Source organism: Semicossyphus pulcher, unplaced genomic scaffold, assembly GCF_022749685.1.
Source record: "Semicossyphus pulcher isolate SPU_LCO1_2020_fin unplaced genomic scaffold, fSemPul1.0.p SCAF_5, whole genome shotgun sequence".
NCBI lineage: Eukaryota > Metazoa > Chordata > Actinopteri > Labriformes > Labridae > Semicossyphus > Semicossyphus pulcher.
The window spans coordinates 18,063,759-18,079,373 of NW_027211726.1; the positions used below are offsets into that span (position 1 = coordinate 18,063,759).

General features: G+C 38.1%; 3 protein-coding genes across 3 annotated transcripts; all 3 read left to right on the forward strand.

Moving 5' to 3' along the window:
- The first annotated feature begins 2,560 nt into the window (after nt 1-2,560).
- On the forward strand, nt 2,561-3,049 carry LOC138609416 (lactose-binding lectin l-2-like). Its single transcript, XM_069682063.1, has one exon. It carries the CDS (start codon nt 2,561-2,563, stop codon nt 3,047-3,049), a length of 489 nt encoding a protein of 162 aa, XP_069538164.1.
- Nucleotides 3,050-9,757: 6,708 nt separating this feature from the next.
- On the forward strand, nt 9,758-10,246 carry LOC138609417 (lactose-binding lectin l-2-like). The gene has a single exon (XM_069682064.1). The coding sequence runs from the start codon at nt 9,758-9,760 to the stop codon at nt 10,244-10,246; it is 489 nt and encodes a 162-aa protein (XP_069538165.1).
- A 2,596-nt stretch (nt 10,247-12,842) lies between these two features.
- Nucleotides 12,843-13,332, forward strand: LOC138609418 (C-type lectin mannose-binding isoform-like). The gene is given in 2 exon segments (XM_069682065.1): nt 12,843-12,884; nt 12,886-13,332. Coding segments are annotated over 2 exon segments (489 nt in total).
- The last annotated feature ends 2,283 nt before the right edge of the window (nt 13,333-15,615 follow it).

Below are 15,615 nucleotides of genomic sequence, written 5' to 3' on the forward strand. Positions count from 1 at the left end.
AACTCTGTATCTTCTGGTCCCATTAACATTACTAACCACATATCTTCCCGGGAGTTCTTGTGCTCCCTTGTCTTGAAGGTTCCTGGGGATCGTTGCTGCAGACCACCTGCTGCTGTGGACCTGCTCGACTGCAACAACTACTAACATCAGCCTTGCCCATAGTATCATTATTGTTGCTGCTATCATTATTGTTGCTGCTAATGCTAATAGTAGACCTGTTGACTTCAACTGTTACAATTACGATTACCTCAGCCTTTATCATTACTCTGCTTCTCTCGCTAATTTATTTATTTATTTATTTAACCAATCTTCACCCTAGTCTACCACTATTATTGGCGTTGTAACCATAAGTATGTGTCTGTTGTTGTTCATGTAACAAGGACATATGTTGTTGTTGTAACAAGAACATATGTTGTTGTTGCTCTCTTTGCCTGTCTCTATCCTGCATCTCCTTCTATCCCATTCTCGGCCCATCCAGTCGAGGCAGATGGCTGTTCAACATGAGTCTGGTTCTGCTCGAGGTTTCTGCCTGTTAAAAGAAAGTTTTTCCTTGCCAATGTGCCGAATTGCTAAGTGCTACTCATGGTGGATTCATGTTGGGCCTCTCTTTAAATAACTTAACAAAGAGTCGGTCTAGACCTGCTCTTTCTGTAAAGTGTCTCGAGATAACCCTGGTTATGATTTGGCGCTATACAAATAAAATTTGATTTGATTGATTGATTGAAGACTAACGCCAGCAATTTTACTGCACACTTTCACAATGTTCTCAAACCTTTCCTATTTTTAAGAGAAAGAGACCCAAACCAACAGATAAAAGAATATATTAAAACAGACTCAATAAAACAAGAATAAAACATTCTCATAAAACAGCTGTCAACATTAAAACTTTTCAGCTTACGATAAAAGTACATCCGTTGGTGGGCTTTTTTGCGTATGGCGTCAGAGTTGGCATCAAAAGTCAGTTTATTATCAATAATTGACCCCAGATACTTGTACTGTTCCACCATCTCGACAGCCTGGTTGTTGATAAAGGAGGGGGGACCAGGGGAAGATGCTCTTCTGAAATCAATAATCATTTCTTTGGTTTTTGTGACATTGATATATTCAGGAAGGGGCGTTCACACCAACAATTAAAATCAGTCAGTATGGGCCCATGCTGGCAGTCCTTATCATTAAGGAGAGAGACGCTTAAAAGCCGCCAAAAGTTCAGCCTTGACAATTTTTTCAAAAGTTTTCATTACAAGTGAAGTAAGAGCTACAGGTCGGAAGTCTTTGAGAGACCTGGGGGATGTGATCTTGGGCACAGGCACGCTGACAGAGTTCTTCCAGATGTTTGGGACTGTACCCAGCTGAAGGGACTTCGTAAAAATAAAGGAAAAAATATCAGAAAGTGGGTCTGCACAGTTTCTCAAAAGGCGGCTGCTGATATTATCTGGGCCGGGACTTTTCCTCTCTCTAACCCCTTTAAATAGTTTAAGAACAGAGTCACACTCAATGTGTATAGCTGGACTTTCTGAGGAAGCATCTTTAGCTAAAGACAGTTCATGGCTAAAGTCATAGATATTAAAGTGATTATAAAAGACATTCAGGTCATTTGCCAGCAGAGAAAGAGATAGAGCACTTCTTTTTTTCATACATACATTCATAGCACAGATAATCGTCACGTGCAAAGTCACATGACCTAAACTGATAACTGATACAGCCTTTGGTTTAACAGAATGGCCTTCCTTATTGAGTGTAAGGTCAAAGTTTTGGGAGGAGTTTATTGACTTAATCAGGCTGATAAACTTTTGATCTAGTCCAAAACAGACCCATAACAAATAAAACAGATCAAATTGTTAGATACTAACTTTATGAATCCAAACAAGCCTGAATCATTTTGATGAATCTATCGTATGGTTCGTTGTCCAGAATAAAAAAACTTTCTGACTTCCTGTTAATCTCTTCATGCAAATATTTAAATACTTTTGCATTTTTAAAAAGATTTCTTACAATCTGTTTTACAGCTATACTGAAGTTAGCTTACATTCGCTAACATTAACTACATAAGCAAGTGAGGCTGTTGCAACAAAACCCCAAAGTTTGTCGTGTGTTTTGCTTTACTTGATTAAACATCCAAGATATTGAAAATAACATTTATCACTTCTAAGAGTGCACAAACACCGTTAATGGAGACATTTTGTTTGTTGTTGATTTTTTTTATTAGAAGTTGTAAACAAACCAACAAAGTAGAACTGTGTCTCCCTCTAACAGCTGGAGCCACATGTCTTTTCTGAAGCTGTGTTTTACTGTCAAGACTCGATAGAAATTAATAAGTTATAAGTTTTATGTGACATCTCAGGGTCAGCTTTTGTGTTTTTTTCATTCATGCTCTGTCACTGTGTGTTTGTGTACACGTTTGCCATACACATCTGACCAATGATATCACACCAACAGTGTAAACACCCTCTCTGCAGCATATAAAAGAAAGCAGCTTTTCAAGTGTCTCTGAAAGATTCTCGATAACATCCAACACTGCGGATCAAACACTCCAAAGACTCAGAGAGACTGTGACACCAACATGCTGCTGCTGCTCTTCTTGTTTGGTCTGGCTCTGGCTGCTGGCTCTCCTTCAGATGAACATCAACTGAAGCTACAGCGTGGAGGCTGTCCCATGTTCTGGTACAATTTCAACGGCCGCTGCTACAAGTACGTCTCCACACGGTTGAGCTGGGCTGATGCAGAGCTCCACTGTGTGTCACAGAGTGCCAACCTGGTGTCTATCCACAGTCCGGCAGAAAATAACTTTGTCCAAAACCTGACCAAGAACTTCGACCACGCTGAAGGATGGACCTGGATTGGACTCAGTGACCTCCACAGAGAAGGACGCTGGATGTGGTCTGATGGGTGTGCAGTTAAATTTTCCTTTTGGCGTGAAGGACAGCCAGACAATTATAAAGGAAATGAACACTGTGCGCACAGCAATTGTATCACACCAGGGACATGGAATGATATCCCATGTCCTGAAACTTATCCCTCTGTTTGTGCAACTCGCATAAACTGTACATAACAACTGAGATGTTAAAAACAGTCTGATTGAACCTGGTCACTGTTCACCTGTTGCTCTGTTTTCAAAGCTTTGCTTTAGCACAAGCGTTCACTTTCATGTGTGAGTAGAGAAGTCATGTTGACCTTTATTTTCCTGATGAATGTGGGACATTCACACAGATAACTCTGGTGGCTGCAATAAGTGAATCATTCCCAACCTTTATAATTGTATAAAAGTGTATTAATAATAATTGTAATGATAGTCATATCCATTCATTGTGCAAAGTAACCATGAACTATTGAGGGAATTCAAACTAAAGACACGATGACATTTTAATCTACAGATTTCTGGATTTTTGTTAAAAAAAACAAATGTATTTCTTCACGTCTGCTACAGCTGTGCATCATCCATTCCATTGTTTGTTTTCATGAATGTTGAATGAATCTCATTTTGTGCAAAAGTTCAAAAGACTCTTTGATTTCCATTAAAAGTTGTATTTTTAAATATCATGCCCGCTTGTCGTGTCCTGTGGTTACCTTTCCTAAAATAAGAGAGGATTTCGTCGTTCTTGGACACATCAACAGATTTTAATTTTTAATTCCACATTAAACAAATGTTTGATTTCAAATGTTAGAATAACGAACAGTGCTCAGCTGTAATGGACATAATACTGAATGACAGGTGAAGCAAAGTAAACCAGGTCATAGTGATACAGCGACAGTGTTTAAAGTTTTATTTCTGTCTGTCTGAACAGATTGATAAGCATCACAATTATGCTGTTAAAAAATTAATGTCAACGACAAACAAACGGTAAAGCTCTCCTGAATGTGCCAGAGTCCAACAACTCCTGATGAATAGTGAACAGTTAGTGCTTTATTCATTTCCTTCTTTTCATTTTACAGTGCTGGTTAATGTTTGTGTCACTGGACTGTAATGTGTTCTCTCCTACGGCTAATAAAAATGTAACAATGTACCGTAAATAATAAGGACAGTCTATAAGGACCGATGGATTTCTCAGTGTGACAGTGAGACATGCAGCATGGATGCACTGCAGAGCTCTGGTGAAGACCCTCCTTTAAACAGAGCCACTGTCTCATGAGCAGCTTAGTCCTTGACTCTGCATTAAAACACTTTAGATGCTCACGTCTTATTGTTACCGACACTTCCTTTAATGACATGTAGCCAGTTTCGGCATTCTGATAAAGCAAAATGAGCTGAATCGCCTGTCAATCATTGAAAAATGTAAATTCTAAAGGTCAGAGAAGTGGGTCAAGTTTACAGGAAGTGTTGCTCGTTATGACTGAGATCCACTGAAGACTGAGAGTTACATTAATACATTCTAGGAGTGGATTGAGATGCTGTTTAAAGATATAATCTCGAAGATTGTCATTTAAATAAATGTCTGTTAAGTCACTATCTATCGCCAAATGAGGTAACACAATGGTGACTGAGCCTGTGGCCCACTGATGAAAGCCTTTGTATTCGCAGTATATAGTATTATTATGGACTGGGTGTCGGTGGCGACTTTTGCTGAAAAAATCACAAGCGGCGCCCAGTTAGTGACGCGTTCTCCATCACCCAGCAGTGGTTGGTCTGCCAGAGAGGGTAGGCGGAGCTAAGCGGCTGCTTTTCTGGTCTCTGCAAGTGTTGCGAGTAAACAGTAATCTACTATGGCTGAACAAACAAAAAAAGATGGATGACTACAGATACAACTTCAAAAATAAGTGAAAATCCAAAGAAAGAGAAACAAATTCGACGCTCAGATGAAGGCAAACAGTCTGAAAAGGAAAGCGACCGTCAGTGAGGAAAATCAAGAGTTACAACAGTAACAAAGGGAGCCAACCGCAGATGTCTGGCTAAACTTGGAAGTGTCCTCCTACAATTACCATTTATCGCTGCTAGGTGGCGCCCAAGAGAACGAAACTGAAATCTTTGAGATTGTCAGTTTGCAATCCTGTTTGCATATTTCAATTTTTTTTTTAAACTTCATAAAGCAAACAGCGACACATTGAATTCTTTATCCTATACATAGGTCCATATCAGCATTTTTTTATACTTAGCTGTAACTACATTTTCTTTATATCATTGATATGTGATATGCTGATGCAGAGCTCTACTGTGTGTCACAGAGAGCCGACCTGGTGACTATCCACAGTCTTGCAGAAAATAGCTTTGTCCAAAACCTGATCAAGAACTTCGATCCAACTGAAGGATGGACCTGGATTGGACTCAGTGACACGCAGAAAGAAGGGCATTGGATGTGGTCTGATGGGTCTGCGGTCAGCTTTGTCTTTTGGCATGTTGCACAGCCAGACAATGCGGGAGGAAATGAACACTGTGTACACAAAAACTTTGGCAGAGACTTGAAATGGAATGACATACCTTTTGCCTTAACATACCCTTTCGTTTGCGCATCTCGAAAATTTTGTCAGTAGCAACCAAGAAGGTTTTTGTGTGATTCAGCTCAGTGATTCATCATCTGCTGCTCTGTTGTAATGTATTAACCCAGCCAGTAACGATGCATTTGTGCAAATGTTTGTACCTTGCCTTCATGTTATTGAATGTTGGACACTAACACAGCCAATTTAAAAGGCGGGTTAAATATTTTTAATTTGTTGTTATAATCTGGCAGAAAGGATTATGTCTCGTTATAACATACCCTTCTTGTGAATAAAAGGATGTGTTCAATGATGTTTATTTTGCCTTTACATAAGGTCAATAAATCAATATGATTTTGGATTTCTTTTGATGTTTTCAAACCATCACTTTATCAATTCCAAAGTCAGGTTTACACTCAACTCTTCTTTACACTTACCTTGAAACAAGGTGTTTGTAGAATAGTTTATAGAGATGTAAAGGATGAATGAATGAGGCCAACTTTTCTATTATTTGTCATACTTAAAAAAAAAACTATATGGGATATTACATGGGCATCACAGAACACAACCTACAGTTATTACTGGCTTTTTCCCATTGAAAATGTCCAATATAAAAGGGCCTGACAACATCTTTGTGGATCTATTGCGGCCTCTGATGGATCACATGCCATTTGGTATTAGGGAGGGTTTTATTGACTTGATCAGGTTAATGTGCTAGTAACCCAGGTCCAAGGCCAGTGTACAGGTTAATGGTGAACAATTATCAGAGTTCATGTTGGGGAGAAACACCTGTGCAGGTCATTAAAGTGCTAGTTAAAGCCATGAGGAGTCGCAGCAGGAATCCAAATAGGACCTTTTACATAAAAGACTAAACTCTATGCGGATGATGTCTTACTTTATACGACTAACCTCGCGAAGCCAACAGCAGCTACTTTGGTTCAACTGACAGCTATGAGAAAATGCTAGATGACAAACTACTTTTTAGCCACTTAGCATTTAGCTTAACAGTAATTTAGCATTAAGCTAGAAAGCTAAGGAACTATATCAGAAGCACAAGTGACAAACACCAAACTGAAGGTCAATTTTTCAGCTTCAATAACCTAAAGGTTGTTAGCTTTGGCTACATTAGCCAGCAGAAGCTGCTGGTCATATCAGACCACTACTTTGTCTCTATTCTGTTACTTCTCCATTAAAGGAAGACAACATAACTTTGACAGCAGCTACTGTGGTTCTACTGACAGTTATGGGAAAATGCTAAATGATAAACTGCTGTTAAAGTGCTTAGCATTTTGCTAAACAGTAAATTAGCATTAAGATAAAAAGCCACGGTACTGTTTCAGTAGCTCAAGTGAGATATTTTTATAAAACTTGTGAACTCACTACCCTTTCTAGCTATAATTACCAAAGGTGTGGTAACATTAGCAACATTAGCACAGGTGATCTCAAATCAATGCTTTGTCTTGATTCAGATACTTCTGTTGGTACACTGTCATGTAGTACACTCCTTACACTACGTACCTTCTTGCTTAGAGCATGAATTTGGAACAGAGTAGTATTATGTCTAATTGAACACTGTCCTGCACTTGGAGATACAAACATCGCAACATTTAACTGCTACTTCTTTTTAATGGAGAATTGCAACCGTGCAGAGCATTATCGCTAACATTTAGCCAGGAATGTTGAATGCCAAAATCTATGCTAGCTTGTTTGGTCACTTCACATCCCTAATGTTTTTAAAGTGATAAAAATGAACTTTTATTTTGACTTGCCTGTGTGTCCGTCGTCTCATGCAAATTGGAAAGAAAGACTGTAGTTTTTCAAATTGAATAAGAGCTTTGTCTTTTATTGGATGGGGAACACTGTGACGCAACACAGTCCTGATTCAAAGATACTCTTTGAAAAACCAGGTCACTCTTTTTTTTCTGTTTAACTGTAGATGACTCACACATGCACAAACAAACCCTATTTAATGTGTTCAAAGACAAAACTGAGCTTTTTGTTAATATATATTTATGTATATTTTTGTTTGTTTTTAGGTTAAATTAATTTGTCATGATCAGAGTTTCAAAAATGTATAATTCTAATTTAGAGGAAAATATTTCTTTGAGGCTACAATGCTGAAATGTAAAAGTACACATGTTTTGTGTCCACTTGAGGGCAGCAGACAAAATTCAGTGTTATGATGCTCTTTCTTTTAACTTGTGTGATGAACAGGAAAAGGCTTATTTTAAGGATTTTTACTTGTTTTTTTAACATTATTGTTTAAAACCTTGAACATGTTTGAACGAAAACACTAAGAGAGGACTTACTGAAACTCTGTTCTGTTGTAAAGCTGTTGTTATTGTTGTTTATCAGCTGTAAACAAACAAAAAGAAATGTGTCCCTTTAACTCAAACCACTGTGTACTTTTGTACAACTGCAAGTTCTGCTACAACCTCAACAGGTGCTGCTAGTACTTTGGTACATGTGTTGAATTTGATCTGATACTTTGGACCAAATGAAAACAATAAATTAATTAAAAATAACCTGTTCACTTCTTCAGAACAGATATCAAATGTACAGTTGTCTGTATCATATCATTTTATAGGGTTAATGTGTAAACTATTCTTTCACTTTTGATTCTTTGAACAACTGATGAGCATTGGTATCAATTATTAATTAATGTAATAAAAATCAGATTTCAAGGAAAAGCATACCATAAAGGTGTGATGAACGTGCCAGAGTTCATCAGCTGTTTGATTTTGCTCGTGTTTTATTTCCTTGTTTGCATTTTACAGTCCTGGTTAATGTTTTCTCACAGACCTATCATCACGTTTGTCACGTTCCAACATATGGTATCAATTCTAATAAATATAACATCATCTTCTGGCTATAACATAAACATTTTAATTTTTCAGGGATGTATGAAATATTGAGTCCTGCAGTTAGATGTCTTTATTAATCATTGAATTTCCTGACATTATCATTATTATTCAGATGTCATGGCAAATAGCAGTTCATCTGTTTTTGATTTTAACTGTGGCGTACCTCAAGGATCTATTCTCGGCCCTCTGTTGTTCTCCATTAAAGTGCTACCACTCTGCCAGATCATTCAGAACCATGGTCTCTCTCATCATTCATGTGCAGGTGACACACAGCTGTATGTTCCCCTCTGATCCAATATCCCCAACAGTTTAGATAATTTACTCTCAGTGGTGTTAAATGCCGGATGTCCCAAAACTTTTTAAAGCACAATCAAGAAAAGTCTTCAGTCATAATATTTGGTCAGACTCATCCCTCCAGCTTTCTCCACAGCAAGCTTGGTTCACTTCACAATAAAACCAATCTGAAAGCTCAAAATCTAGGAGTCATATTTGATCTTAGATTTGAGGCTCATGTTAAGAATGTTGTGTAATCCTGTTTTTGCCATCTTATTTTTGTTATATTATTGTAATGCACTTTCCTTTCATCTTTCTGGATATACTGTATATATATATTTATATATGTGTGCGTGTGTAGTTTGTTTGTAATGATAATTGTTTCAAAAGATTTTGTGAGGCTGCAATGCTGGAATTTAAATGTACTTGTAGTTATGTTTTGTGTCCACTTGAGGGAATCAGACAAAATTCAGTGTTATGATGCTCTCTCTAGTTCATCTGAATGAGCCCTGTCATGACTTCTGGTCTGTGATCATGAGAAAGCTGATGTGACTCCTCACGAAGATGCTTCTGACATTATCATTATCATTATCATTCAGATATCTATTGAGGGCATTAGAACCAAAGATATGATGACATTTTAATCTACAGATTTCTGGATTTTTGTTTTTTTAAAAAGTGTGTTTCTTCAGCTGTCCATCATCCATTCTGTATGTGTGTGTCTGTGTTAAATTTGGGACTATACATAGATCCATTATTGTCCATTATTAACGCACAGGAGAGTACAGCCATGTGATCCAGCAGCAAAAATGATGAATAAACATTGACAGCCGACCTTTCTTTGATGATAAGCACACAGAACTTTAATACACATAAGATCCTGTCCAATCCTGACGGGGATTTAAATCATGAATGAACTTAATGAGTTAATGAGCTGCAAAACTCCTCACTGTTTTCCATTGACTATCAGTGTTTTATCAACAACTTATATTAAATTTATGGTTTTATGGTTTAAGCTACGTCACTGTATAGTTGTTAGCAAGTACAACTGTGTGCCATGTGTATCTGACAAATGATATCACACCAACAGTGTAAACACCCTCTCTGCAGCATATAAAAGAAAGCAGCTTTTCAAGTGTCTCTGAAAGATTCTCGATAACATCCAACACTGCGGATCAAACCCTCCAAAGACTCAGACAGACTGTGACACCAACATGCTGCTGCTGCTCTTCTTGTTTGGTCTGGCTCTGGCTGCTGGCTCTCCTTCAGATGAACATCAACTGAAGCTACAGCGTGGAGGCTGTCCCAAGTTCTGGTACAATTTCAACGGCCGTTGCTACAAGTACGTCTCCACACGTTTGAGCTGGGCTGATGCAGAGCTCCACTGTAAGTTTCAGAGAGCCAACCTGGTGTCTATCCACAGTCTGGGGGAGCAGTATTTCATCAAATCCCTGATCAGTAACTTCGACCACACTGAGGGAAGAACCTGGATTGGACTCAGTGACATTTACCAGGAAGGACAATGGATGTGGTCTGATGGCTGCCCAACACATTTTTTATTTTGGGCGCCGAAACAGCCAAACAATCTAAGAGGACTTGAAGACTGTGTTCACAGCAATTACGGAAACTTTCGGAGATGGAATGATGCCCATTGTCCTTTAGCTCTTCCCTCAGTTTGTGCAACACGCATAAACTGTGCATAACAACTGAGATGTTAAAAACAGTCTGATTGAACCTGGTCACTGTTCACCTGTTGCTCTGTTTTCAAAGCTTTGCTTTAGCACAAGCGTTCACTTTTCATATGTGAGTAGAGAAGTCATGTTGACCTTTATTTTCCTGATGAATGTGGGACATTCACACAGATAACTCTGGTGGCTGCAATAAGTGAATCATTCCCAACCTTTATAATTGTCTATGTGTATTAATAAGAATTATAATGATAGTCATATCCATTCATTGTGCAAAGTAACCATGAGCTATTGAGGGAATTCAAACTAAAGACATGATGACATTTTAATCTACAGATACAAATCTTCCCGATTTGGGACTATACATAGATAATCACAAATACAGTGCTCTTTTCTTTTGCCTCTCACACAGTTTGTCCTCAGTAACAAAGGCAGCTGTGTCTGATTCAACTCTGTCACTTTCACCTGTAGCTCTGTAGTGATGTATGAAGCCTCTATGATAAAGATACAAATGTGCGAGTGTATGTAAAAAGTCATTTGATTGACGTTTGTTTTCATGAATGTTGAATGAATCTCATTTTGTACAAAAGTTCAAAACACTCTTTGATTTCTATTAAAAGTTGTTTTTTTAAACATCATGCCCGCTTGTCGTGTCCTGTGGTTACCTTTCCTAAAATAAGAGAGGATTTCGTCGTTCACTGGCCCCATGATCTAAGTGACTTGGTCTGTTGTGTAAAGTGCACATTGGTTGAAAGGTTTCTGAAACTTCTATGGAAATGAAGGAAACAAAGGACACCGTTATGTTAGAAATTCTTCCTTTTCAGGAGTTAATGTTCACAATCATTCATGAACCAATGTGTAAAAGGAGGATTCACCCTTTTAAGGAAGACAACATAACTTTAGCTGAACAGCAGCTACTTTGGTTCAACTGACAGCTATGAGAAAATTCTAGATGACAAACTACTTTTTAGCCACTTAGCATTTAGCTTAACAGTAATTTAGCATTAAGCTAGAAAGCTAAGGAACTATATCAGTAGCACAAGTGACAAACACCAAACTGAAGGTCAATTTTTCAGCTTTAATAACCTAAAGGTTGTTAGCTTTGGCTACATTAGCCAGCAGAAGCTGCTTGTCATATCAGACCACTACTTTGTCTCTGTTCTGGTCTGTTCATGGTCTCTCTCATCATTCATGTGCAGGTGACACACAGCTGTATGTTCCCCTCTGATCCAATAACCCCAACAGTTTAGATAATTTACTCTCAGTGGTGTTAAATGCCGGATGTCCCAAAACTTTTTGAAGCACAATCAAGAAAAGTCTTCAGTCATAATATTTGGTCAGACTCATCCCTCCAGCTTTCTCCACAGCAAGCTTGGTTCACTTCACAATAACACCAATCTGAAAGCTCAAAATCTGGGAGTCATATTTGATCTTTCTTTTGACGCTAATGTTAAGAATGTTGTGTAATCTTGTTTTTGCCATCTCAGACAAATTTCAATCATTCCTGTCTCCCACCGATTTGCACAAAGTTATTCATGCCTTTATTTGTTTCATGCCTAGATTATTGCAATGCACTTTCCTTTTATCTTTCTGTATTCTTTGTGAAGCCCTTTGTAACTTTGTTAAGAAAAGAGCTACATATGAAGTGTATCATTATTATTATGCTGGAAAATTTCAGGGTGTTATTGTATCCCACAGACCCCAGGCTACATTCATAGCACAGATAATCGTCACGTGCAAAGTCACATGACCTAAACTGATACAGCCTTTGGTTTAACAGAATGGCCTTCCTTATTGAGTGTAAGGTCAAAGTTTTGGGAGGGGTTTATTGACTTAATCAAGCTGATAAACTTTTGATCCAGACCAAAACAGACCCATAACAAATAAGACGGATCTAATTGTTAGATACTAACTTTATGAATCCAAACAAGCCTGAATCATTTTGATGAATCTATCGTATGGTTCGTTGTCCAGAATAAACAAACTTTCTGACTTCCTGTTAATCTCTTCATGCAAATATTTAAATACTTTTTCATTTTTAAAAAGATTTCTTACAATCTGTTTTACAGCTATACTGAAGTTAGCTTACATTCGCTAACATTAACTACATAAGCGAGTGAGGCTGTTGCAATAAAACCCCAAAGTTTGTCGTGTGTTTTACTTTACTTGATTAAACATCCAAGATATTGAAAATAACATTTATCACTTCTAAGAGTGCACAAACACCGTTAATGGAGACATTTTGTTTGTTGTTGATTTTTTTTATCAGAAGTTGTAAACAAACCAACAAAGTAGAACTGTGTCTCCCTCTAACAGCTGGAGCCACATGTCTTTTCTGAAGCTGTGTTTTACTGTCAAGACTCGATAGAAATTAATAAGTTATAAGTTTTATGTGACATCTCAGGGTCAGCTTTTGTGTTTTTTTAATTCATGCTCAGTCGTTGTGTGTTTGTGTACACGTTTGCCATACACATCTGACCAATGATATCACACCAACAGTGTAAACACCCTCTCTGCAGCATATAAAAGAAAGCAGCTTTTCAAGATTCTCGATAACATCCAACACTGCGGATCAAACCCTCCAAAGACTCAGAGAGACTGTGACACCAACATGCTGCTGCTGCTCTTCTTGTTTGGTCTGGCTCTGGCTGCTGGCCCCTTCTTCAGATGAACATCAACTGAAGCTACAGCGTGGAGGCTGTCCCATGTTCTGGTACAATTTCAATGGCCGCTGCTACAAATACATCTCCTCACGGTTGAGCTGGGCTGATGCAGAGCTCTACTGTGTGTCACAGAGAACCAACCTGGTGTCTATCCACAGTCTGACAGAAAATAACTTTGTACAAAACCTGATCAAGAACTTCGACCCAACTGAAGGATATACCTGGATTGGACTCAGTGACACGCAGAAAGAAGGGCATTGGATGTGGTCTGATGGGTCTGCAGTCAACTTTGTCTCTTGGAATGCTGCACAGCCAGACAATGCGAGAGGACTTGAACACTGTGTACACAAAAACTTAGGCAATGAGTTGAAATGGAATGACTTACCGTGTGCCGCTACAAACCCTTTTGTTTGCGCATCTCGAAAATTTTGTCAGTAGCAACCAAGAAGGTTTTTGTGTGATTCAGCTCAGTGATTCATCATCTGCTGCTCTGTTGTAATGTATTAACCCAGCCAGTAACGATGCAGTTGTGCAAATGTTTGTACCTTGCCTTCATGTTATTGAATGTTGGACACTAACACAGCCAATTTAAAAGGTGGGTTAAATATTTTTAATATGTTGATATAATCTGGCAGAAAGGATTATGTCTCGTTATAACATACCCTTCTTGTGAATAAAAGGATGTGTTCAGTGATGTTTATTTTGCCTTTACATAAGGTCAATAAATCAATATGATTTTGGATTTCTTTTGAGGTTTTCAAACCACCACTTTATCAATTCAAAAGTCAGGTTTACACTCAACTCTTCTTGGACCAAAACCTTTCTTCTATTTCACCTTGTTTATAGAATAGTTTATAGAGATGTAAAGGATGAATGAATGAGGCCTACTTTTCTATTATTTATCATATTTAAAAAAAAAACTATATGGGATATTACATGGGCATCACAGAACAAAACCTACAGTTATTACTGGCTTTTTCCCATTGAAAATGTCCAATATAAAAGGGCCTGACAACATCTTTGCGGATCTATTGCGGCCTCCGATGGATCGCATGCCCACATTTCCAAATAACAGACATCAGAAGTGTATTTGTCTGTTTCATAGGGTTTTATTGGGATAGTGTATAACTTTTCTTTCTCTTCTGAATCCTTAAACACGTTGTTAATCATTGTAATGCAATAAGGATCTAATTACAAAGAAAAACAAGCTGTAAAAGCTCTCCTGATCGTGCCAGAGCTCAATTACTGTTCGTAAATAGCGAACATTTATTGCTTATGATCGATTTCCTTGTTTTCCTTTTACAGTCCTGGTTATTCAAACACTATGATGCGATGATATCTAAAAAAAATGAAATTGTTGCCAGGAAAAACTTTTATCAAATACAGGGCCCTTCCTTATTGGTGTCATGAACAGTTTGGTATTTGGGAGGGTTTTATTGACTTGATCAGGTTAATGTGCTACTAACCCAGGTCCAAGGCCAGGGTACAGGTTAATGGTGAACAATTATCAGAGTTCATGTTGGGGAGAAACACCTGTGCAGGTCATTAAAGTGCTAGCTAAAGCCATGAGGAGTCACAGCAGGAATCCAAATAGGACCTTTTACATAAAAGACTAAACTCTATGCGGATGATGTCTTACTTTATACGACTAACCTCGCGAAGCCATACCAGCCTTAAAGGGATAGTTCGGTTTGTTTGAAGTGGGTTGTATGAGATACTTATCAATAGTAAGTGTACTGCATACAGTGGATGGAGGTCAGCATGGCCCCGGCATTTAGAAACTGGCAGGAGTGCCAGTAGGGAAGCTAGGCTATATGCCGCTGCAGATAGGGTCAATTCCACACGTAATTTATCCACTTATAAGGACGTCTCACCTAAAAATCAATAGTGGTATCAATTGTACGTTATATTTTAATATTTCACCACTTTTCACTTTTCAGTAAGAACGCCTCTTTATTTGGCACTACTCTGTGTGGACCGCATCACATACATGTTACTACGCCTGCAGCATACGCTGTCGGATCAGCTGTTTGTTTGTTTGTAGAAGAGACAACAAACTAAAGAACATACAATATTATGGAAGCAACAATAAAGTGCCGTTCACAGTGGGGACCAGAAGACATTGTTTTCCATCTGCAATGGCTTATAGCCTAGCCACTGTATGTAGTACACTTACTATTTTTTAGTGTCTCATACAACCCCACTTCAAACTAACGAACTATCCCTTTAACGCCCATCATACAGGCCTTTGGTTTGTCTTTTTTTAATCTAATACATTTATTTCTTTTATTTGTTTTATATAAACATAGAAGAATTGACGGGACTAGGACATTACAGTATGATCAATGAAAAAAAAGAAGTGAAACAGGCACAGGCACAGTGTACACAAAGGTATTCAGAGTCTTTCTGATTATAGCAATCATTTTTTCCAATATTCACCCCCCTTCTTCTTTTGAAGCTGAAGAATAAAAGTGACTTTCTCCATACAGCAGATAGAGTTTGTAATGTTGATAAGGAGTTTGACGGTGGGTGGATTCCTCTGCCAGCATTTTGTTATTGTTTTTTTTTTGCATGTGGAAATTAGAATCTTCAAAAGGTATGTGTCTCCTTAACTGAGTCCTTTGGGAATTTTTCCAAAGTATAACAAGGTGAGGAGCCTCACATCCAGAGTGTCCGAGATTAAGTGGCCAACTTTATACTTTTCCCTGAAACTAAGTCAGG